The 23524-nt window shown below is 38.8% G+C and overlaps 1 protein-coding gene across 1 annotated transcript; it reads right to left on the bottom strand.

The window, feature by feature from the left end:
* Positions 1–95: 95 nt before the first annotated feature.
* tmem238a (transmembrane protein 238a) lies at positions 96–23025 on the bottom strand. The gene is made up of 5 exons (XM_056234916.1): positions 22966–23025; positions 22722–22824; positions 22499–22624; positions 22210–22363; positions 96–674 (listed from the first exon to the last, which is right to left on the bottom strand). Exons 1-5 carry the CDS (start codon positions 22999–23001, stop codon positions 320–322), a joined length of 774 nt encoding a protein of 257 aa, XP_056090891.1. The 5' UTR covers positions 23002–23025; the 3' UTR covers positions 96–319.
* Between the last annotated feature and the right edge of the window lie 499 nt (positions 23026–23524).

The raw sequence follows: 23524 nt of genomic DNA, 5'->3' as shown, positions 1-23524 counted from the left end.
AAATTTCATGTTTTGTACACAAGAAGAAATATTAAAAGTTTTACAGCAAAAAAAAAAAAAAGTTGAAATAGAAAAACAGTTTTCACTGTCCTAAATAGTATACAAAAATATACACATTTTCATCATTTTTTCTACAATGAGAGTTGCACTACAGTACAGATTCTATAAAATGACTAATTTCGTGGTAGTAGTAATTGGAAACACCACATTGTAACAAATCTGTCAACCTTCAGATTCTTTTCCTCCTCTTCCAACTGAGATTTTAGCCTAAATGTTGGTATCCCAGCCCTGTGTATGTGCTCTCTGCCATGCCCAGGGGTCAGGATGTGCGGTGGTCGCGGTGGGGTCTCCGTATGCGGCGACTGAGGCTGCGAGCGAACCGCTCCACAACAGTGTGTTTGTCTGTCAGCTCCTTCTCTGATATTAAACCATCAATATTCCCACTGTACCACATGACCCAAGCCCCCATAGACATCAACACCAGCAGAGCTCCAGAATACACCAACAGATCACCAAAGTCACGACCACCTATTTCAAGCGGGACGAAGATGCCGATCAAGAGGATAGAAACACCGAAAAGATCCATGAGGACTGCGAACACCAGGAGAAACTTACAGTGGGTCAGTCCAACGTGGTCAGTACTAGACATGGTGACCATCCCTCTGACATGTAGCCTAAATCAGAAATGGAAAGAAAAAAATATGTAAAAATCAGCAAGACTAGACTAAAGAATAATCTTTAAAAAATAATCACTATTCTAGAAGGAACACATTTAATATGGCTAAGGTTTTAACATTCTAAGTAGGCTATGCACTCTTTACCTGAAGGAACTCATTTTATTTTACATCAATATACATCTAAAAGTAAAGTAGCTAAAGCACTAGCTAATAAAAAAAGAGATCTTGGTAACACTTTAGGCTACTATAAGGTTAATTAGTTAATGTAGGCTATTAACGTTGTTAGTTAGTTAATTAAAATACAGCTGTTGTTTGTTCACAGCGCAATAACGAACGCTAACAAATACAGCCTTTGATTTTAACAATGTATTAGGCTACATGTTGAAATTAATATTAACTAAAGATCAATAAATGCTGTAGAAGTAGCCTATATTGTTCATTCTTAGTTAAGGTAGTTAACTAACCTTATTGTAGTTTTACCGATCTTTTATGCGAGAAGAAATGGGGTGGAAAACCGAGTTCAACTGTTGAACCAACCGAACACTGCTTTCCAAAAAGAATAAAACCAAGTAGCTACGCTAGCCTATACTAAATAACGATTATCATTCTACTTACCTTTTATCGCGGAAATTATGTTCGTTTGCAAAACTGACAAGGAAGACTTATTTAGATGATAAACATTTTGGTGGTTTGTGTTTTTCCTGGCTTCTTCACCTGCGCTCCAAATAACTTCGACGTCACGTACAGGTGATGTCACATGACAAGCTCGCTCGCAAGCGCTTTAACGGCTGCCATTTTACGCGTTTCATTATTCAGTTTTTTGCTTATTTTAATTGCAAAATATTTTTTTGCGTTTTAAATTAATTAACAATTCTTTAAATGATATCTATCTATCTATCTATCTATCTATCTATCTATCTATCTATCTATCTATCTATCTATCGGCTTAAATAACGACTCTTTGTGTGTGTGTGTGTGTGTGTGTGTGTGTGTGTGTGTGTGTGTTCTTGTTTTTCTATCCCGGTGGGGACTTCAACCTGAACGCACACAGACTCGTGGGGACTCGTGTCACCGTGGGGACCTAAATAGAGGTCCCCACGGGCAAAGCCCCTCAGGCACCTCCCAAACAGTGTTTGGACACGCCCCATGTAGTTTTTTTTGAAGTCCTCATGAGGGCCATTTTCAAGACAAAAATCTGTGTTAGTGTATATCTAGGCGCCCCTGGTGGTCACACAGAGTATTGCCGTCCCCACAAGTCACATTGTTCCGGAAAAGTGCGGCACTCTCTAGCTCCCTATTGGGGGTATTGGTCAATAATAGAATTACAATTTGGCAATCTATTTTAAAAATGTGTCTTTTTACTAAAGATATGAATTAATAGGGTTTTTAATTATTTATATTTATACATTAGTATAATATTTAGTTATTTATATTACTTTATAAAATAAACTGAATTAAATAAATGTGCTGTTGGTGCACTAGAATGAAAATTCTGGAAAGACTGAGTCACAAACAGAGAATTTTTTTTTTTTTTTTAGCAAATTCTTTGTTTTATTTATCGTAAGGCATCAAATGATTAGAATATAACTGATCTGTTAAAAATGCCATTTATGTAATTTATCATGGATCTGTCTATATTCATATAGTCATTATTGATGACAATAGGAAAGAAATCTAAACGAGGTTAGCCAACTCCAGGTGTTTCAGTCTCGCTTCTGTGGGGACTGGTTTATGTGAGAGGATCATCTACAAAATCTACATGAATTAATTGTCAGTTTAGGTTAAAAACACTTCAAAGTGATTTTGTTAAAGTAATTAATACATTATTATATCATTACTCTAATATATTATTATCATTTAATTATAATCTAATTAAATCATGATCAGTAAATGATATACAGATTTTTCACTCTGGGCTACCCCTCTGACAGAGCCTTTCTGCATACATTAAACAGAATTCAAAGAATGTACTTTCAACAGATCACTAATAAACTTTTATGAAATAAACTCATATGAAATTAATAAATGAACAGGCCCTGACTATATACAATCTTGTTTCTAAAATTGGCAGCTGCTGTTTATTTAATCTTCTGGCTTTCTTTTTAATATATCACTACATACAACTGAGATTCAACAGATTTGGTCATCTTTTTTAGTCATTCCTTTGCACAAATGGTGTAATATTTGATAACTACAAACATTCTACAAAGCTCTGTGCTCTCTCAAAAGCCTTAAAAGTGAACTACTAACACACTATTTTTATATAAATGTTTCATGACTTTATTATCTTGTAAATGCTACCCGCTAGGCTAACAGAGCAGCACATTATACCCTCATCATACATCATATCTCACAGTTTTAGCAGCCTTCCAATACCCTGTACCCTACAGATGCTGTGAGATAACAGAGAGACTGATATTGCTTTAGCAGGACCTGGAGAGAGCTCATTGTGGGAGAATGGGACCAGATACACCTCTTTTCATGAAGCTAATGGAAGTGAACAGTGCAGAGTGTGAGAGAAACAGATGCTGGATCAAAAGTTAAGAAATAATCTCCTGATCCAGCATCAGATGTGCTGCTAGTGAAGTAGAAGCGGGGCAATGATCACTTTCTAAAAACATGGCGAATGCCTGTGTAATTGCTGATGTAAGCATGTGCCAGCGTATGCACTCCAGTTCACAGTGTCACACCAGGAACAGCTAAAGGCCACAGTGGAGCACTGATCATCACCAATAGTCATGTTAGCAGAGCAGCTAATAGAGCAAGCATGGTATGAAGCAGAAATGCTATCAGCATCTGAGTGTGGTGGACCAGTACCTCTCAGAGCAGCTCCTAACACTAACCCTAACCTATCTATCAGCATCTGAGTGTGGTGGACCAGTACCTCTCAGAGCAGCTCCTAACACTAACCCTAACCTATCTATCAGCATCTGAGTGTGGTGGACCAGTACCTCTCACGGCAGCTCCTAACACTAACCCTAACCTATCTATCAGCATCTGAGTGTGGTGGACCAGTACCTCTCACGGCAGCTCCTAACACTAACCCTAACCTATCTATCAGCGTCTGAGTGTGGTGGACCAGTACCTCTCACGGCAGCTCCTAACACTAACCCTAACCTATCTATCAGCATCTGAGTGTGGTGGACCAGTACCTCTCAGAGCAGCTCCTAACACTAACCCTAACCTATCTATCAGCGTCTGAGTGTGGTGGACCAGTACCTCTCAGAGCAGCTCCTAACACTAACCCTAACCTATCTATCAGCATCTGAGTGTGGTGGACCAGTACCTCTCAGAGCAGCTCCTAACACTAACCCTAACCTATCTATCAGCATCTGAGTGTGGTGGACCAGTACCTCTCAGAGCAGCTCCTAACACTAACCCTAACCTATCTATCAGCATCTGAGTGTGGTGGACCAGTACCTCTCAGAGCAGCTCCTAACACTAACCCTAACCTATCTATCAGCATCTGAGTGTGGTGGACCAGTACCTCTCAGAGCAGCTCCTAACACTAACCCTAACCTATCTATCAGCATCTGAGTGTGGTGGACCAGTACCTCTCAGAGCAGCTCCTAACACTAACCCTAACCTATCTATCAGCATCTGAGTGTGGTGGACCAGTACCTCTCAGAGCAGCTCCTAACACTAACCCTAACCTATCTATCAGCATCTGAGTGTGGTGGACCAGTACCTCTCAGAGCAGCTCCTAACACTAACCCTAACCTATCTATCAGCGTCTGAGTGTGGTGGACCAGTACCTCTCAGAGCAGCTCCTAACACTAACCCTAACCTATCTATCAGCATCTGAGTGTGGTGGACCAGTACCTCTCAGAGCAGCTCCTAACACTAACCCTAACCTATCTATCAGCGTCTGAGTGTGGTGGACCAGTACCTCTCAGAGCAGCTCCTAACACTAACCCTAACCTATCTATCAGCATCTGAGTGTGGTGGACCAGTACCTCTCAGAGCAGCTCCTAACACTAACCCTAACCTATCTATCAGCATCTGAGTGTGGTGGACCAGTACCTCTCAGAGCAGCTCCTAACACTAACCCTAACCTATCTATCAGCATCTGAGTGTGGTGGACCAGTACCTCTCAGAGCAGCTCCTAACACTAACCCTAACCTATCTATCAGCATCTGAGTGTGGTGGACCAGTACCTCTCAGAGCAGCTCCTAACACTAACCCTAACCTATCTATCAGCATCTGAGTGTGGTGGACCAGTACCTCTCAGAGCAGCTCCTAACACTAACCCTAACCTATCTATCAGCATCTGAGTGTGGTGGACCAGTACCTCTCAGAGCAGCTCCTAACACTAACCCTAACCTATCTATCAGCATCTGAGTGTGGTGGACCAGTACCTCTCAGAGCAGCTCCTAACACTAACCCTAACCTATCTATCAGCATCTGAGTGTGGTGGACCAGTACCTCTCAGAGCAGCTCCTAACACTAACCCTAACCTATCTATCAGCATCTGAGTGTGGTGGACCAGTACCTCTCAGAGCAGCTCCTAACACTAACCCTAACCTATCTATCAGCATCTGAGTGTGGTGGACCAGTACCTCTCAGAGCAGCTCCTAACACTAACCCTAACCTATCTATCAGCACATTGACCTCTGTGGTTCCAAATGCTGGTGACAACAAGTGCCAAATCATTATGGCTACTCTGACAAGGTGAACTCAAATCCTGGAAATGATGAGCACTACAGTATATCATAATCATTAGTCTAACACATGCCAATGTATGGATGACGTAGGCTACATGTACGTGCATGTCCACAACACTTATTTCTGTTTAAGTGAGGTGTTGTATATAGTTTCATGTCATTTTGGGAGAATCTGAACCAGTAGCTAAGCCAGAAGGGTGTCCAGTGTGGAAAAACTGCATCATCATTTGTTGAATTATTTTTACCATGTGTTATTCTTACCCTAAATTAAATCATGTGCTAGTATTTGACAATTCATTTATATAGTTTGCAAATATAGTCTTTTCCCATTCTCCTCTAACTGGCGAACTGCTGTCTTGGTGAGTGCATTTACATTTATTAATTTAGCAGACACTTTTATCCAAAGCGACTTACAAATGAAATGAGGAATACAACAAGCAATTTGTCTGTAGCAAGAAAAGTGCTAGCAATACATGGTTTCAATCATTGTCTTGAACAGTACAAGCAAGGTGAGCAATTGTTGTGAAGATTGTTTATTTTAACAATAGTTAGGAGTATGCAGTTAAAGAGTTTCAGAATCAATATAGACAATTTCTAAGGACGGTAACATTAACAACAGCTCAACTCACTTTCTGTTTTGTACCTTTTGTAAACAAGCGGGGTCTTGTATCTATGACACCACAGTCTTGACATGTTTCACCCAGTTCAAATGCAAGAAACCATCCAAGAACAAAGAAGCATGGCGGGCCTTGTGTGGAGGCCTCATATCCAGAGTTTGGTCTCATGCCTCACTTCTTTCAAATCTATTTTATTTATTTTATCTCCTCGGCTCTCAGAGGGTAAACATAATATCTGTTCTGTTGATTACAAGGTCTTGTAATAGTTTATTTTTATTTTATGAATGTCAATCTCTCTGTGAGCTGTTTAATAGTTCCAAATTTGTTCATTCATTAATGTGTTGTTTTTTAATATTAAATATAATATAGGCCTAAATGTCTTTTTACATCTACACTCTGTCATTTTATTTGTACAAAAAAAAAACATAGGCTATCTGAATTTGAGCATAACATTTATTTATTTTATAACAGCATATAGCTTACACTATTTCAGAGCATATTATCAGAGCATATATGTCCATACATCATTTTATAAAGAAAACAAAAACCGCACAAGAAAAAAAAAAGAAAAAAAAAGCGCGGGTAATATTAATATAGCTATAGTTCGCCGAGTGAGTGTCAGTAATGGCTGATACATCACACAGAACCTGAGGCTTTAAGTCCCCACCGCGACTATCGCCTCCTCTCCCCGCCCCTCCCCCACCCCTGGACCTCTCACCTGCGAGTCACAGATGCTCGAGAGGGAGAGATGCTGCAGACACGGCGCGGAGGAGACGGGATCGAGATGGCCGACGAAAAAGTAGGTTTTTGACTTTTTGTGCAAGGCTCTCAATATAATATGGTGCTGTTTATTTAACTTGCATATTGTTTGCAACCTATATATCGTATTATATATCATATATCGTAACGTAAAGGTCACGTCACTTTTCACCTTAAGCATAACCACAAAGCAGCTTTGGAGAAAGTATAGATTAATGTACCAAAATGACAGTAATGATCATAATAATATATCCATTAGGGCTTTAGATTCCTAAGAGTCTTAAGCTGTTTTAAGGCCACAGTTAGGATTGCATAGGTGACTGCATTCTAGCGGTAATCCGCTTTTAAACTTCGCCGAATTTAAAATGTTGTTGTCTTTATGTTATTTCTGAAAGACATATTTTGCGTCCCTGTTACTTCACCTAGATGTTTAGCTCAATTTTGGTAACATTAATTAAAGATTGCCAGGAGTTGCATCTGTAGCGGCCTACACGTGCAGCCATGTGAGTCTGAGGCCTGCAGGACTCATGACGTTTTATCACTCTAAACACCAATAATGTGATTCAACAAAGCAAGAGGGAAGTTTAATAAATTCAGAACAAGTTTTTTCTACTTCTGTAATGCAGCTTTCAAGACCAGACAATAAATGGCATTTATTTTCAGTCAAAATGGTATGAAATTGTATTGGCTTATGTTACAATGTCAATTACTTTAATATATTGCCTAATTGTACCATTACAGTTTTAAATACAGTGCCATGTGATGTTAGACTATGATGTTTGACTGTCTATGACACTTGTGCTTGCAGGAAGATCAAACTAGGAATGGCAGCTCTGGATGCACAGGTGAGAATGAGAAGATCAAACAAAACACATTTTACTCATTTGTAGTATGTCAAATTCGTGTGCGTCATTTATTACTTAAAATAATTCTTAAAGCTTATATACATAGCTTAATGAATCCGAGTAACCGAGGTTTTTAAAAGCACAATCTTGAAGAAAAAGAAACATAGCCACGCTCCCTCCTTTCATTCTCTTGCAACACCATGCCAAATTCATGGTAGTGCATGAAATTTAATCTTTTAATCTGCTATCTTTTGTTTATAGGTAAATAATGTTTTAATTAATAACCGGTCAGTTTAAATAGAAGTTTAGAGGCCAATAGATTATTACAAAGTAATTAAGGGATGATTGTAGTAATTAATACAATCTAAGTTTAATTTATGTAAACTTAATTTTTTTGTTGCAACTTGATCTGTAACTTTTCTTTACGGTTTTATTAAAAAAGAAAACAGATCATCTGTTAGAATTTAAGGCAAAAACGTGATTATATCTGCATATTTTAGTGAAAATGTTCATTTAAAAAAACATTCCAGTATTTTTACTTTTTTGTTAAACATTTGAAACGCTTTCAAATGACAGAAAGTTTGGTATTGTGTCATTGAACAATATAAATATGTCTAGCCATATGATCATGTTATTGTGAAACCAAAAGTGTACTTCTCATGTTCAATATAAAGATAAAAAATACCTCGCTGATATCTTACATTTATTTTAACATGCATTCATCGTTGGTGAAAATTAATTTCTAATGGCTAAATAAATTTGGGTAATTATCCCTAAACTCTGACATGGTTCAGTAACTGGACAAAGATATAATTACTTAACTGTACGTGCTGAGTAAATACAACATGTTGTCCTGTGTGCTGTCAATTTCAACAGATACTGTAGTTAAGTTTGTTTTGTTGTAATTTTTTTATCATTGTATGAAATTAAAAGTCACAGATCACATTAAATTTAAGGTAACTACAGGTTTTGCCAAAATGGTGTCATTGATGTCAGCCTTATTTTGATACTTATTTTAAGTCTATTGGTTCGTTATTCAATTCTGGTGATTATCTTGGGGTTTAAGCCTAGAACTATAGTTAGGAGGAAGTAAAATGGAAAATTTACTTCTTTGTAATTTACATTTCAGTGGATGATGTGACAGATGCCCCCGAAGAGAAGAGAAAGGTAGGCTATATCCACACAGGGCTCCAGACTAACTTTTCCACTGGTTGCACTGGTGCTACCAATTTTCTCAGTTGGTCGCACCAACACATGATTTGGTCGCACTTTTTTTTTTTTTTTTACTAAAGCGTTGTCTTTAGCACTCGCAGCTCAAACGGCAATGCACGACTAATAATGACTATTATTGGGACTGTCATATTACGTAATATTATAAAGAGAACAATATTGTAATAAAACATTGTGAATTATTTGGGTTTTGCCGTGTCGCGTTGTTCCAGGAAGAGCGTCCACAACACGAGTCATTCTGAATGGCACGTATTAAGCCTAGTTCACACTACATGATTTTAAAACATCGGGCTGAACTGTACGGTTCACACTACATGACTTGCTCTCTGTGAAATCAGGAGTGTTCAAGTTGTTGAGCTGTTCACACCACACGACACAACGTGATTGATCCGCAACAGGAGGTAACGCTCTACACGAGTTGACAACAACTCTGTCACCCAACGATTCTATCTTGTCCACAAACCACGTTTTCTCACGAAAAATCACGCGATAAAATGAACCGAAAATGACGCGAAACAGCACGCGCGCCAATACCCAGGGAAGAAGAGCACAACACGCGTATGGGCGTCAGACAGAAACTAAAGCTGCAAACTGTTTGCGCGATAATTTGCTCTAAAAAAAAACACACACTCTACAACTTCATTTTAAAAAAGAACACCCAGAACATCAACATTGTGGACATCGGCAATATACAGTTGACTTTCCTTTTTCCTAAAAGTATTTTAGTAAAACCTATGATTACAAACAGGGATATTCTTCCCGAAAAGCATAAGTAATTATATTTTTATGTCTACACATACTTGTATGTTTAATCTCTAGTTGCTCTGATTGGCTGTAGCTCTCAACATCACGTGAGGTTGAGTCGCGCGACAGCTCTGGATATCTAGCATGCTAGATATTTTTCTGGGCTCGGTGACGCGTCTGCGAGCGTCTTTGATGCATTGTTGGCTCTTTCATACTAACAGATTGGCGAGCGTTCATCGCGCGCTAATCACCCGCGATTTGCACGCGATAACACCCTGACCTGTCGGCGAGCTCAACGATTTGCAAATCGGGCTCAAATCGGGCTTAAAATCACGTAGTGTGAACTAGGCTTTAGTTCAAGTTCACTTGTGGATTCACGTCATTTTGTGCAGATATGATTTGTAATATTATGTTTATTTTGTCTGATTAATCTCATATAGGATGCGTTTCTTTGAGTTAAATAACACGCTAGCAAAGTGCTCAACGGTTATTCATTCAGCGCGCTCCACTCAAGCAGCAATGCACGACTAATAATAACGATGAGTAATTTGGGACTGTCATATTTAGGGGTGGGGGAAAAAATCGATTCTTAGATGCATCGCGATGCGGATGTGGACGATTCTGAATCGATTCACAATTGTCAAAAATCGATTTTCAAAAAAAAAAAAAAAAAATTTAGATATATATTTATAATAACGTAATATTGACGGAACGCGAAAGACGGAACTCTGAAGCGCGGAAGTGCAGTGGCCGGACCGTCTGTGGCGTGCACATAACAGACGCGGACGCGATGGCTGAGCGCCAAATCCAAACACCCTCCTCGTTAAAAGCTGACGTGTGGAAATATTTTGGCTTCTGAAGTTGAAGGGGGAAAGGAGCTGGACAAGAGCCACACTAGTTGTAAGCTTTGTAGAGTAAAACTAAAATATTTCGGAAACAAGACACATATGAGAAGCCATATGACACGTTTCCAGCCAGAGGAGGAAAAACACTCGGCTGTAACGTTACCGGTCGTTGTTATATTATTAATTTACTACAAATATGCTGCTGCTAGTTCAGACACACATGTATTTTCCTGTTGGTTCTTTGCAATGTTAATAAAATATATTGTACGTTAATTCTTTATGGGTCATTACTTTGTACTTTTAAAGCAAAGTATTTATAGTCACACACACACAAAAAAAAGATTCTGATAATCGATTTAGCATCGAATCGCAGCCCTCTGAATCGTAATCGAATCGAATCGTGAGGTGCCTAGAGATTCCCACCCCTAGTCATATTACATAACATGAGAACACTATTTTATTAAATCATTGTGAATTCATTGGGTTTAGTTGCCGGGTTTAGTTGCCGTTTTCAGAGCGTTGTTCCAGGAAGAGCACGACCACAACAGTCACACATTCTGACAAGCACAAATCTGAGGCGGCGTTGGTGACACTTTCTATTAGTCGTTATATTTGATTATTAAATATTTAATTTAATTATTAATCACATCGAAACATTTTACAATCCTACTAGCTACTTCTCTCCGTCAATGTCTATGTCGAGTCAGGCAGTCACTGGGCAACTCCGCAGCTGAGCCGACCTCGGGATAAAATAGTCAGAATATAAACACTTATTATAGGCGTACCGTAGTGATTCAGGATAAGTCAAAAACACGGTTTGAAAAATGGATTCATGATGTACTCGTTCATTTTGAACATAAGTTACGGACTGCAGCAGCTGCTGATACAACGGCGTTCTGTTGCGCATGCGTGAATTTAACTGAGTCGTACATGACCATGCACTCGCACAAATGCGACCACATAAAATTTTAACTCGCACATTCTCAAAAAATGGTCGCAGTCTGGAACCCTGCCACAGATAAACATATATATTAGGGATGGTAAGATTCACAGATTCGCAATGGTGCATCGACATAAAAGCTAACAATGCGATGCATCGATTTAAATAAGTATGCATCGGATAAAAGTTGGCATTTGTATCGCGATGTATCTTTATGTATATTTCTATGTATATTTCTAACATATCTGCATTGGTAAAAAACTATTTGTTCATATATAATTATTAGTAGATGTGTTATACTTTTACTATTTAGAAAGTGACCAATCATTTGTGACCAATATTTTATTATGTAACTGCTGCGTTCACACCGGACGCGGATAGAGCGTCTGTAGTGGGGGACTTCCATGTTAAGTTAATAAAGACGCGTTGACGCGGGTCTGGAGGTCCTGATAGACGCGAGGATAGACGCGATTTCGCCTCATTCGCGCGTCCAGTTCGACTAGATTGATTTCTCCTTTCTGAACTGTTGCTGGAGCGTTCTCTCAGCACCACTGCTGACGCTGCTGTACGTGAATATGACGGATTACAACACTACAGAGTGCGAGGCGTGTCCTGAGCGTCACATACCGTTAATGTAAAGACACGTTGACGCGGGTCTGTATGATAAAGCAATAACCACTATCGTAATTCACGAGTTCACATTTACATCAATTAAACAGAGTAAAGATTATGCGTATTTGGCGTGCTGTCCAGGGGGAGGGCTCCGAGCTCGGAAATTTTTGCCCGAACCCAGAGTGCTCCCCCCTTGTTGTAAGAGTATTTAGGAGAAGAAGTGAGGAGATGGGGTGGTGGAGGGATGCTGTTAGACTGTCAATGAACTGAGTTAAGTTTGCTGAATATATACCTCTTACCTCATTGATTGGGAGTGTGCTCCACTCGTGTCTAATTAGGCTTGATTACCTGAATGTGCTCCACATGTGTTTAATTATCTGAACATGCTCCTCCCGAACTTTGTTAGGAAACATCATTAGTAGTGAATCGCGTTGCACCGCTTCATAATAATAGTGAATCGTGCTGCACCACGTCATAATAGTAGTGAATCGTGTTGCACCACGTCGTAATAGTAGTGAATCAAGCTGCACCACGTCATAATAGTAGTGAATCGTGTTGCACCACGTCGTAATAGTAGTGAATCAAGCTGCACCTCATCATAATAGTAGTGAATCGTGTTGCACCACGTCGTAATAGTAGTGAATCGTGCTGCACCACGTCATAATAGTAGTGAATCGTGTTGCACCACGTCGTAATAGTAGTGAATCAAGCTGCACCACGTCATAATAGTAGTGAATCGTGTTGCACCACGTCGTAATAGTAGTGAATCAATCTGCACCACGTCATAATAGTAGTGAATCGTGTTGCACCACGTCGTAATAGTAGTGAATCGTGCTGCACCACGTCATAATAGTAGTGAATCGTGTTGCACCACGTCGTAATAGTAGTGAATCAAGCTGCACCACGTCATAATAGTAGTGAATCGTGTTGCACCACGTCGTAATAGTAGTGAATCAATCTGCACCACGTCATAATAGTAGTGAATCGTGTTGCACCACGTCGTAATAGTAGTGAATCGTGTTGCACCACGTCGTAATAGTAGTGAATCAAGCTGCACCACGTCATAATAGTAGTGAATCGTGTTGCACCACGTCATAATAGTAGTGAATCGTGTTGCACCACGTCGTAATAGTAGTGAATCAAGCTGCACCACGTCATAATAGTAGTGAATCGTGTTGCACCACGTCGTAATAGTAGTGAATCGTGTTGCACCACGTCGTAATAGTAGTGAATCAATCTGCACCACGTCATAATAGTAGTGAATCGTGTTGCACCACGTCATAATAGTAGTGAATCGTGTTGCACCACGTCGTAATAGTAGTGAATCAAGCTGCACCACGTCATAATAGTAGTGAATCGTGTTGCACCACGTCGTAATAGTAGTGAATCAATCTGCACCACGTCATAATAGTAGTGAATCGTGTTGCACCACGTCGTAATAGTAGTGAATCGTGCTGCACCACGTCATAATAGTAGTGAATCGTGTTGCACCACGTCATAATAGTAGTGAATCGTGTTGCACCACGTCGTAATAGTAGTGAATCAAGCTGCACCACGTCGTAATAGTAGTGAATCGTGTTGCACCACGTCGTAATAGTAGTGAATCAAGCTGCACCACGTCGTAATAGTAGTGAATCGTGTTGCACCACGTCGTAATAGTAGTGAATCAAGCTGCACCGCGTCGTAATAGTAGTGAATCGTGTTGCACCACGTCGTAATAGTAGTGAATCGTGTTGCACCACGTGGTAATAGTAGTGAATCAAGCTGCACCACGTCGTAATAGTAGTGAATCGTGTTGCACCACGTCGTAATAGTAGTGAATCGTGTTGCACCACGTCGTAATAGTAGTGAATCAAGCTGCACCACGTCGTAATAGTAGTGAATCGTGTTGCACCACGTCGTAATAGTAGTGAATCGTGCTGCACCACGTCGTAATAGTAGTGAATCAAGCTGCACCACGTCGTAATAGTAGTGAATCAAGCTGCACCACGTCGTAATAGTAGTGAATCGTGTTGCACCACGTCGTAATAGTAGTGAATCAAGCTGCACCACGTCGTAATAGTAGTGAATCGTGTTGCACCACGTCGTAATAGTAGTGAATCAAGCTGCACCACGTCGTAATAGTAGTGAATCAAGCTGCACCACGTCGTAATAGTAGTGAATCGTGCTGCACCACGTCATAATAGTAGTGAATCAAGCTGCACCACGTCGTAATAGTAGTGAATCGTGTTGCACCACGTCGTAATAGTAGTGAATCAAGCTGCACCACGTCGTAATAGTAGTGAATCAAGCTGCACCACGTCGTAATAGTAGTGAATCGTGTTGCACCACGTGGTAATAGTAGTGAATCGTGCTGCACCACGTCATAATAGTAGTGAATCAAGCTGCACCACGTCGTAATAGTAGTGAATCAAGCTGCACCACGTCGTAATAGTAGTGAATCAAGCTGCACCACGTCATAATAGTAGTGAATCGTGCTGCACCACGTCATAATAGTAGTGAATCGTGCTGCACCACGTCATAATAGTAGTGAATCGTGCTGCACCACGTCGTAATAGTAGTGAATCGTGTTGCACCACGTCGTAATAGTAGTGAATCGTGCTGCACCACGTCGTAATAGTAGTGAATCGTGTTGCACCACGTCGTAATAGTAGTGAATCAAGCTGCACCACGTCGTAATAGTAGTGAATCAAGCTGCACCACGTCGTAATAGTAGTGAATCGTGCTGCACCACGTCGTAATAGTAGTGAATCAAGCTGCACCACGTCGTAATAGTAGTGAATCAAGCTGCACCACGTCGTAATAGTAGTGAATCGTGCTGCACCACGTCGTAATAGTAGTGAATCGTGTTGCACCACGTCGTAATAGTAGTGAATCAAGCTGCACCACGTCGTAATAGTAGTGAATCAAGCTGCACCACGTCGTAATAGTAGTGAATCGTGCTGCACCACGTCGTAATAGTAGTGAATCGTGTTGCACCACGTCGTAATAGTAGTGAATCGTGCTGCACCACGTCGTAATAGTAGTGAATCGTGCTGCACCACGTCGTAATAGTAGTGAATCGTGTTGCACCACGTCATAATAGTAGTGAATCGTGCTGCACCACGTCGTAATAGTAGTGAATCGTGTTGCACCACGTCATAATAGTAGTGAATCGTGCTGCACCACGTCGTAATAGTAGTGAATCAAGCTGCACCACGTCGTAATAGTAGTGAATCAAGCTGCACCACGTCATAATAGTAGTGAATCAAGCTGCACCACGTCGTAATAGTAGTGAATCGTGCTGCACCACGTCATAATAGTAGTGAATCGTGCTGCACCGCGTCATAATAGTAGTGAATCGTGCTGCACCACGTCATAATAGTAGTGAATCGTGCTGCACCACGTCGTAATAGTAGTGAATCGTGCTGCACCACGTCATAATAATAGTGAATCGTGCTGCACCACGTCGTAATAGTAGTGAATCGTGCTGCACCACGTCATAAAAATAGTGAATCGTGCTGCACCACGTCATAATAATAGTGAATCGTGTTGCACCACGTCATAATAATAGTGAATCGTGTTGCACCACGTCATAATAATAGTGAATCGTGCTGCACCACGTCATAAAAATAGTGAATCGTGCTGCACCACGTCATAATAATAGTGAATCGTGCTGCACCGCGTCATAATAGTAGTGAATCGTGTTGCACCACGTCGTAATAGGTAATAGTAGTGAATCGTGCTGCACCACGTCATAATAATAGTGAATCGTGCTGCACCACGTCATAATAGTAGTGAATCGTGTTGCACCACGTCATAATAATAGTGAATCAAGCTGCACCACGTCATAATAGTAGTGAATCGTGTTGCACCACGTCATAATAGTAGTGAATCGTGTTGCACCACGTCATAATAATAGTGAATCGTGCTGCACCTCGTCATAATAGTAGTGAATCGTGTTGCACCACGTCATAATAGTAGTGAATCGTGCTGCACCACGTCATAATAGTAGTGAATCGTGTTGCACCACGTCATAATAGTAGTGAATCGTGTTGCACCACGTCATAATAGTAGTGAATCAAGCTGCACCACGTCATAATAATAGTGAATCGTGTTGCACCACGTCGTAATAGTAGTGAATCGTGAAGCACCGCGTCGTAATAATAGTGAATCGTGCTGCACCACGTCATAATAGTAGTGAATCGTGTTGCACCACGTCATAATAGTAGTGAATCAAGCTGCACCACGTCATAATAATAGTGAATCGTGTTGCACCACGTCGTAATAGTAGTGAATCGTGAAGCACCGCGTCGTAATAATAGTGAATCGTGCTGCACCACGTCGTAATAGTAGTGAACCGTGTTGCACCACGTCATAATAGTAGTGAATCGTGCTGCGCCACGTCGTAATAGTAGTGAATCGTGTTGCACCACGTCGTAATAGTAGTGAATCGTGCTGCACCACGTCGTAATAGTAGTGAATCGTGTTGCACCACGTCGTAATAGTAGTGAATCGTGCTGCACCACGTCATAATAGTAGTGAATCGTGCTGCACCGCGTCGTAATAGTAGTGAATCGTGCTGCACCACGTCGTAATAGTAGTGAATCGTGCTGCACCGCGTCGTAATAGTAGTGAATCGTGCTGCACCGCGTCGTAATAGTAGTGAATCGTGCTGCACCACGTCGTAATAGTAGTGAATCGTGCTGCACCACGTCGTAATAGTAGTGAATCGTGCTGCACCACGTCATAATAGTAGTGAATCAAGCTGCACCTCATCATAATAGTAGTGAATCGTGCTGCACCGCGTCGTAATAGTAGTGAATCGTGTTGCACCACGTCATAATAGTAGTGAATCGTGCTGCACCGCGTCGTAATAGTAGGTGAGGAGAAAAACATTAAACTTGCCGCTGTTCTTCATTCAGCTTGTCTCGCCATCTGGCAAGTGGGGCAACTGGACATTTCTTCTCGGCTAGCTTGTTTATTAACAATAGCTTGTGCCACATTTGTGTGCTCCTTGCTCTTTTCATGTTTGTCAAATAAAGGATGGTTGAAATTCTTTGAGAATTTCCTTTATAAAACGCACCTGTTTTGTCTGCTAGATGTGGACTTGATCGGCAAATCTTGCACCACATTTCAGTGCACTCATCGTTAGCTTCAAGCAACAAAGTATTTTTTTTCGGCTCTGGCTCCAGTTGGCGTTTCTTTGTAGGTGGCGAAACGTCAAAGAAGCTGCTTAATGTCTGTTGCTTTTTGGACATCTCTGACAGTATAACTTAGTTGACAAGCAACATGTCATGTGTAAGATTAGATGAGAAGATCGGTTAAGTATGCAAAGGTGCGGAGTAACCGTCGCATTACGCATTCCTGATTTTTGTCGCACATGCATAGCTGCATACCAGTTATGTGCACCCGTGGTTATAGACAATATAAAAATATTTAGTTTGTTACCTATTAATTTTATCTGTATGGTTACTGTGTTTTATAGAGAAAGTACTGATGGACAGTGATGGATCAGACTCTGAAAATGAGACTGGAAATGGTGCTTCACCTTCAGATTCAGCAGGTATGTAGTCAGCTACTGAAAGGGAATGATAAGAAAGCTAGAAAAGGCTTCTTACGTCTTCTTAAGTCTCACCAGTTTAAACATTCACGTGATCTTAAACTATTCGGTAGGCTACTTGTGCGCTGTCGAGATTTCTGTCGGGTTTTTTTTCGTCACACATACAAGCCGCCTCACAAACAGCTCACGGGTAACAAACTTTATTTTTCGTGGATTATATCACTTTACCAGTCAAAAACATGCGAAAATCATGTCAATTTCGGTCTTGGTGAGTATCCTCTAAACACATTCGGTTATGTCTTAATAAGCATACATCGCACGTGACCGTATAATGTTGGTACTACAGGATCTGTGCACAAGCTCACAGTGACAGCAGCCATATGTCTAGTCTGTCAGTAATTTGGTTGTCAAAACAACAAAACATAGCTTTAATTTTAATGAATCAGGATTAATATCCTATGTATTTAATTTAGTCAGGACTAAAATACTACCCTGTGTTATTTTACATTTGATTAATTTATTCAGTCTCTGTAGTATTTCTGAATACTAGTGTCAGACCTAAGCAAAAACTTTTCTCTTTATAGGTATCTTTATTCTATTGTATTTATTTGTGCTACTTTTTTTCAATTTAATTCAAAGATTGAAATCAAGCTTCCTTGTGTTGTATAAATTCTTAAGAACAAAAATACCCCATTGTAAAAATGCAATGAGTGAGCATATAGGAGATAAAAGTAATTAAAAAAAAAGTCTAAACTCCCCCATCAAATAAAAAAAATATTTTTTAATTAAATACCCCCCCCCCCCCCCCCCCATAAGAATCACCTAAGGGGAGATTTCCAAAACGAAATTCAGGCCCTGGATAAAGACTGTAAAGACTGCACAATTTGTCAAGAAGAAAACACTGTGGGGTGCGGCAGCTTTAGTTAGGTCCTATAACTAAAATGTTTAGTTTCTAAAGGCTTAAACATGTAAAGAAAAGAATTTACTTCTTCAATTTCCCAAGCAGTATTTTATGGTTAAGACCAATAAAACCTAAATATTGTCACATTTTCAACCATGATAACTAGATTTTAGCAAACATGTATGTATAAAACTGTAAAGAAATGAGAGAAAAAACAAAGACCATGTATTTATTTGATATGTTATTCACGTTCATGTCGTGTGGGAATAAAATAAAAATAACTTTTATCCCAATCACAATTACTAATATTTATTTTTATTTTATTCAGTATCTTCACAAAACCCACGGAGAAAGTGGTCTAAAGAGGAGATCCAGGCTGTGGAAAACACTCTGATGAACAACATCCACTCTGGGAAGGTTCCTGGTAAAGCCCAATGCATGGAGTGCATTGAAAGGTCACCAGCAGCACTTCAGGGGAGAAGTTGGGAGGGGGTGAAATTTTATGTTAAAAATCATATGCTTTAAAGCGAAAAATGTAAAAGTCCTTTACCTAGATGGGGTTTTATTTTCTGTTTGGGCAACAAGTTCAAAATGTGTTTCAAAACTCGAGTGAAAACACTGGTACTTAAATAAATGTTCAAGAGCATTAAGAAAACATAGATTCTTGTTTTTTTTTGTAATAGCCCAAATGTCCAAACTTCTCTTGGGGAAGTTTATGGGGGTTCTACGTCAAATGTCTTCTACTCAAAAGAATTCGGTGTGGTCCCAAAATTGTGGCACACTTGCATAAAAAATATAGATGGATAAACAGACCGATATAAAGACATACAGATGCCAGATTGATAGATAATACAGATAGATAATACAGTTTTGTGTTGAGTTTAAGGATAAAAGATTTCCTCTTTTTCTCTTTTTAAGAAGAGAGAGGACAACAAAATCATCCTCACTGCTTAAAGACTGTTTTGTATTGTTTGGCGATTTTTTCCACAACGAATTAATACATATTGGACTCATGGGGCTTCCCAGGTTTCTGTACGTGACAAATTTGTAGTATTACGAATAAGAAAAACACAAATAGCAGTATATTTCGCAACCCTGTTGAATGCCAGGCATGTGCTGTTTTAATTCAGAGTTGATTCCAGTATGCGCAGATCATTATTCAGCAAACACAATTATACCCGTGGGATCAATGCCCCATGACCATTTCCTGCTTGTCATACAACATGACTGTCTTATTTATCAAAATGTGGACCTTTTCAGATTCTCAGAGTTGAAGAAAAATAGATTCCTGTTAATCAGGAAGTGAGGTGAGGCTGTTGTCACTTTTTACATCCATACAAATGGTCTATTCAAATATAGGGAATTAGTGAATTGTAAAATGAAGTAAAAATCCATACAAATATAAATATAGACAATTCTCCCTTTTAAACAATTCTTTAATGATTATCTAAACTTAATATTTATTGTTAATCTGGTACAGGTTTAAATTTGTGTAAAAAAATCGTTAATCTACAGATAACTCATAATAGTGCCACACAGTGGTGGTTTGTGGTAAGACACAATGGGGACGTCCCCACCAGAATAGAAAAACCTGACAAATATTAAGCTTTCTAAAATTAAGAATTTATGATAATAAAGTTGATTTTTGGGATTCAAAAATTCCCCCAGACACTTCTGACTTAAAATGATGGCTTTATTGTATTTAGAAATTGCTGTCCCCACGTGTCACCTTCTAGTCATGAGTCCCCACAACGTAGCAAAAACAAGTATGTGTGTGTGTGTGTGTGTTTTCGTTCCTGCAGTTTGGTTACGTCATTCAGTTTGTATACGTGATTCATTCAGCGTTTAGTCTGCTTCCCAATAGTGGTGTGACGCTATCTGGGTTGTTTTACCTGGTTTCATTTCATTGTAAACACCATTCATACCGATTTAGTGATTTCCCGAAAGCTAGAACAATTTTCTTCAAAACTAAACCAAAACCACTTACGTGGAAGCATAACAGATATAAGATAAGTGCACTTTCACTCATTCAATGTGAATCTCAAGTTTTACTTTCAGATTTAGGCTCAAATTTTTCACTCATTCAAATGTGTGTGAATCTCAAGTTTTCCTTTCAGATTTAGGCTGAACACACATAGCCTATTAAAAATGTGCCCTTTAAAGCTTGACACAGGCTATGAAATAAAGCAGAAAAGCATTTTTGGAAATGAATATATATTTTTTAAAATAGTTTGCATATGTGTTTCATGATTTACATCAGGCATACAACGGTCCAAATAGCATGATAGTGAGAACTTAGGGAAAAAACATCTGTTTAATTCAGAGGCCCGAACATACAAAAATATGAAATGCAGTTGTTATTTATATGTTAGTTGAAATTATGATAACTTGTCATATATATCAGTTGTCTCTATAGCTCCCAATAATATGTCTTGATGATCATGTTTAGATTCATGATCAAAGCTTTGCAAGTGCAAAACACACAACAATACAATACAATTATGATTGAGAGATGCACAAATAAACATTCTATCTGTTGTATCATTTGATACATACAATTTTCATAAGTTTTCTAAAATAATATAGCCTAGTAATAATAATATAAAAAATAATGTATACATTACTGGAAAAATGGCTGTGAAATCTACAGTTATTTACTGTAGATTTCACAGTAACATTACTCTATAAGATTTTTACAATAGAATATTGTAAAGTTTACAGTAAGACCTTAAAAATCACAGTAGTCCAAGTATTACAGTTGAAATCACAGTAGTCAAAGCATTACTGTAAAAAGATCACAATTTAGCCACTAGTACTGTAAATAGTAAAATAAACTACTGTAATTTTCCTTTTTTATCATATCTTTCTTTGTACCCCTTTCAACTATTGAATGACTAACAATTTGCTCTGTATACAAAACTTGTAATGAAATACCTCGTTTTGTAAAATTTTCTTCAGTCGTAAATTAAATGTAGCAACAGTAGAATAAGCGAGCTTGCATGTGGATTCTCTCTCCGCTTCGTCCTTGCCTCATCGTTACAATTAGACTATCCAAAGTTAACACACTCCGCTGGGCGTTGTGGCCACATTACAAACATAGAACGTGCGTCATTCCTGTTCACCAAATGTTTTTAAATAAATAACTGTTAACAATTTTCTTATTGTCTGCAGTTGATTGCAATGTTTTAGAAAATGGGTGATTATTTTAATGATGGCTAATATTAAATCACAGTGATACAGTATTTAAATTGTACAGTGAGAAACTGAATTTACAGTGATTAACTGTTATCAACTGTTTACTGTATTGCACACAATACATAAAAAACAGTGCTTAACTGTTTTTTTGTATATAAATGCAACTAAAATCACAGTGTTTAATTGTTTTTATTTTACAGTGAATACACAAAATACTGTAAATGTAAGTACAGTACCCTTACTGTAAAACGAATTCACAGTAACTTACTGGCAACATTTAGCCAGTAAGTTACTGTAAATACAACTAAAATAACAGTATTTAATTGTTTTTGACTTCACAGTGTATACATAAAATACTGTAAATGGAAGTACAGTACCCTTACTGTAAAAAGTATTCACAGTAACTTACTGGCTAATTGTTGCCAGTAAGTTACTGTACATTTTACGGTAATTCTTTTACAGTGTAGGGATAATCAAGCAAACCTACTTCAGTCTAAATGTTATAAACAATATAGGCTTTATGAAAAATAAATAAATATATTTATTTATTTCAGCACTTTTGTCAGAGGTAATTTTATTGCTTCATGCCAGACAGTGGTTAGAGGTAGACCTGTATACTTCAGCAATTACATTCTCACAATGTCTGGATTTTAGTCCTTTTCAAGGGCACACAATCCCATGAAATCCTGGATGAATCTGAGAACCCATCTAAGAACCGCATGCGGTGTCCTGGCTGACATCCACAAACTGTGTTATTTTGGTTTGTACATGGTGAAATCACCACTGCATGACCTGTCAGAGAACCAATCAAAGAAAAAGAGAAAAGGTTGAGTGAAGATCTAAAGAAAACCAACACAGCAAGATATGTAGTAGATATGTCATTTTAAGTCAAGTCATGAAAGGAAAAGAACACTGTTAAACACTTACGCTTGCTGCATTTCTGGCATCTGAAGCAGTTTGGGAAATAGTTCATGCTGTCTTGGTACGTCCCGTCTGAACATTTCTCACATTCAGATTGCATGCCACTAGAGCATTTCTTTATCAACTTATAGCCTGAAGAAAAACACATGACAGATGAAGAGACTGAACAGTCTATGTCTCTGAAAACGTTATGTTTGACTGTATTGGTTCAACATTTGAGACACCGTACCTGGAGCACATTTGTCACAGCAGAGCCCGTCACTCCAGTATTCATTTTTAGAACAATCCCTTTTGTTGCTGACACTGCGCTGCCCCGTCACAACGCCCACGATCTGTGGTAAAAGGTTTACACTTCAGGAAACTCAACTTTCGGTCTCATGTTGCTTAACTGAATGATGTCATCACATTGACCTTTATACAAATATTTATACAATGAATGCACATATTTGTAAAATTTGTTTCCAGTGACTCACCAATAATATCAATATACATGGCAGGAGTTTCCTCATGTTGTCCTCGGATGTGTTATATGGTGGTTACATATGTCCAATCATTCTTTTTTTCAGTTTTCTGGGAAATGAAAAATAGATTTAATATTACATATTTCAGGAGATAACTGGATGACTGCAATTCTGAAAGAATAAAGACCTGTGAAATTATTTATTTTATATATAATTTATATTATTATATACAAAATATACATGATTCAGATATAGCACAAATGTTAAGTACCTGGCACAAACAGTTAAAATAAATGATCATATAATCATGATCTTTAAAGTTATTTATCTTATTTATCAAGTTAAATGTTACATTTTGTTTGAGATATAGCCTAGTTGTATATAATTAGCTATGTCTTAATATAATATTAATATAATTGTAGAACTATTCTGACTGACAGAGAGAAGAGCATGATAACTTTACCTCTGTTCCACCCGGATCTATTGTAGAGTTGCTCCTGATTCCATCAAACAGAAAGAATGAATGAAGGAATTCCTTCCAGGTTTTCTTATATAGAAGACAGAGATTAGT

Source organism: Rhinichthys klamathensis, unplaced genomic scaffold (assembly GCF_029890125.1).
Source record: "Rhinichthys klamathensis goyatoka isolate OS25496 unplaced genomic scaffold, OSU_Roscu_1.1 h1tg000407l_1, whole genome shotgun sequence".
Taxonomy (NCBI): Eukaryota; Metazoa; Chordata; class Actinopteri; order Cypriniformes; family Leuciscidae; genus Rhinichthys; species Rhinichthys klamathensis.
This window is presented reverse-complemented; position numbering and strand designations above follow the sequence as displayed.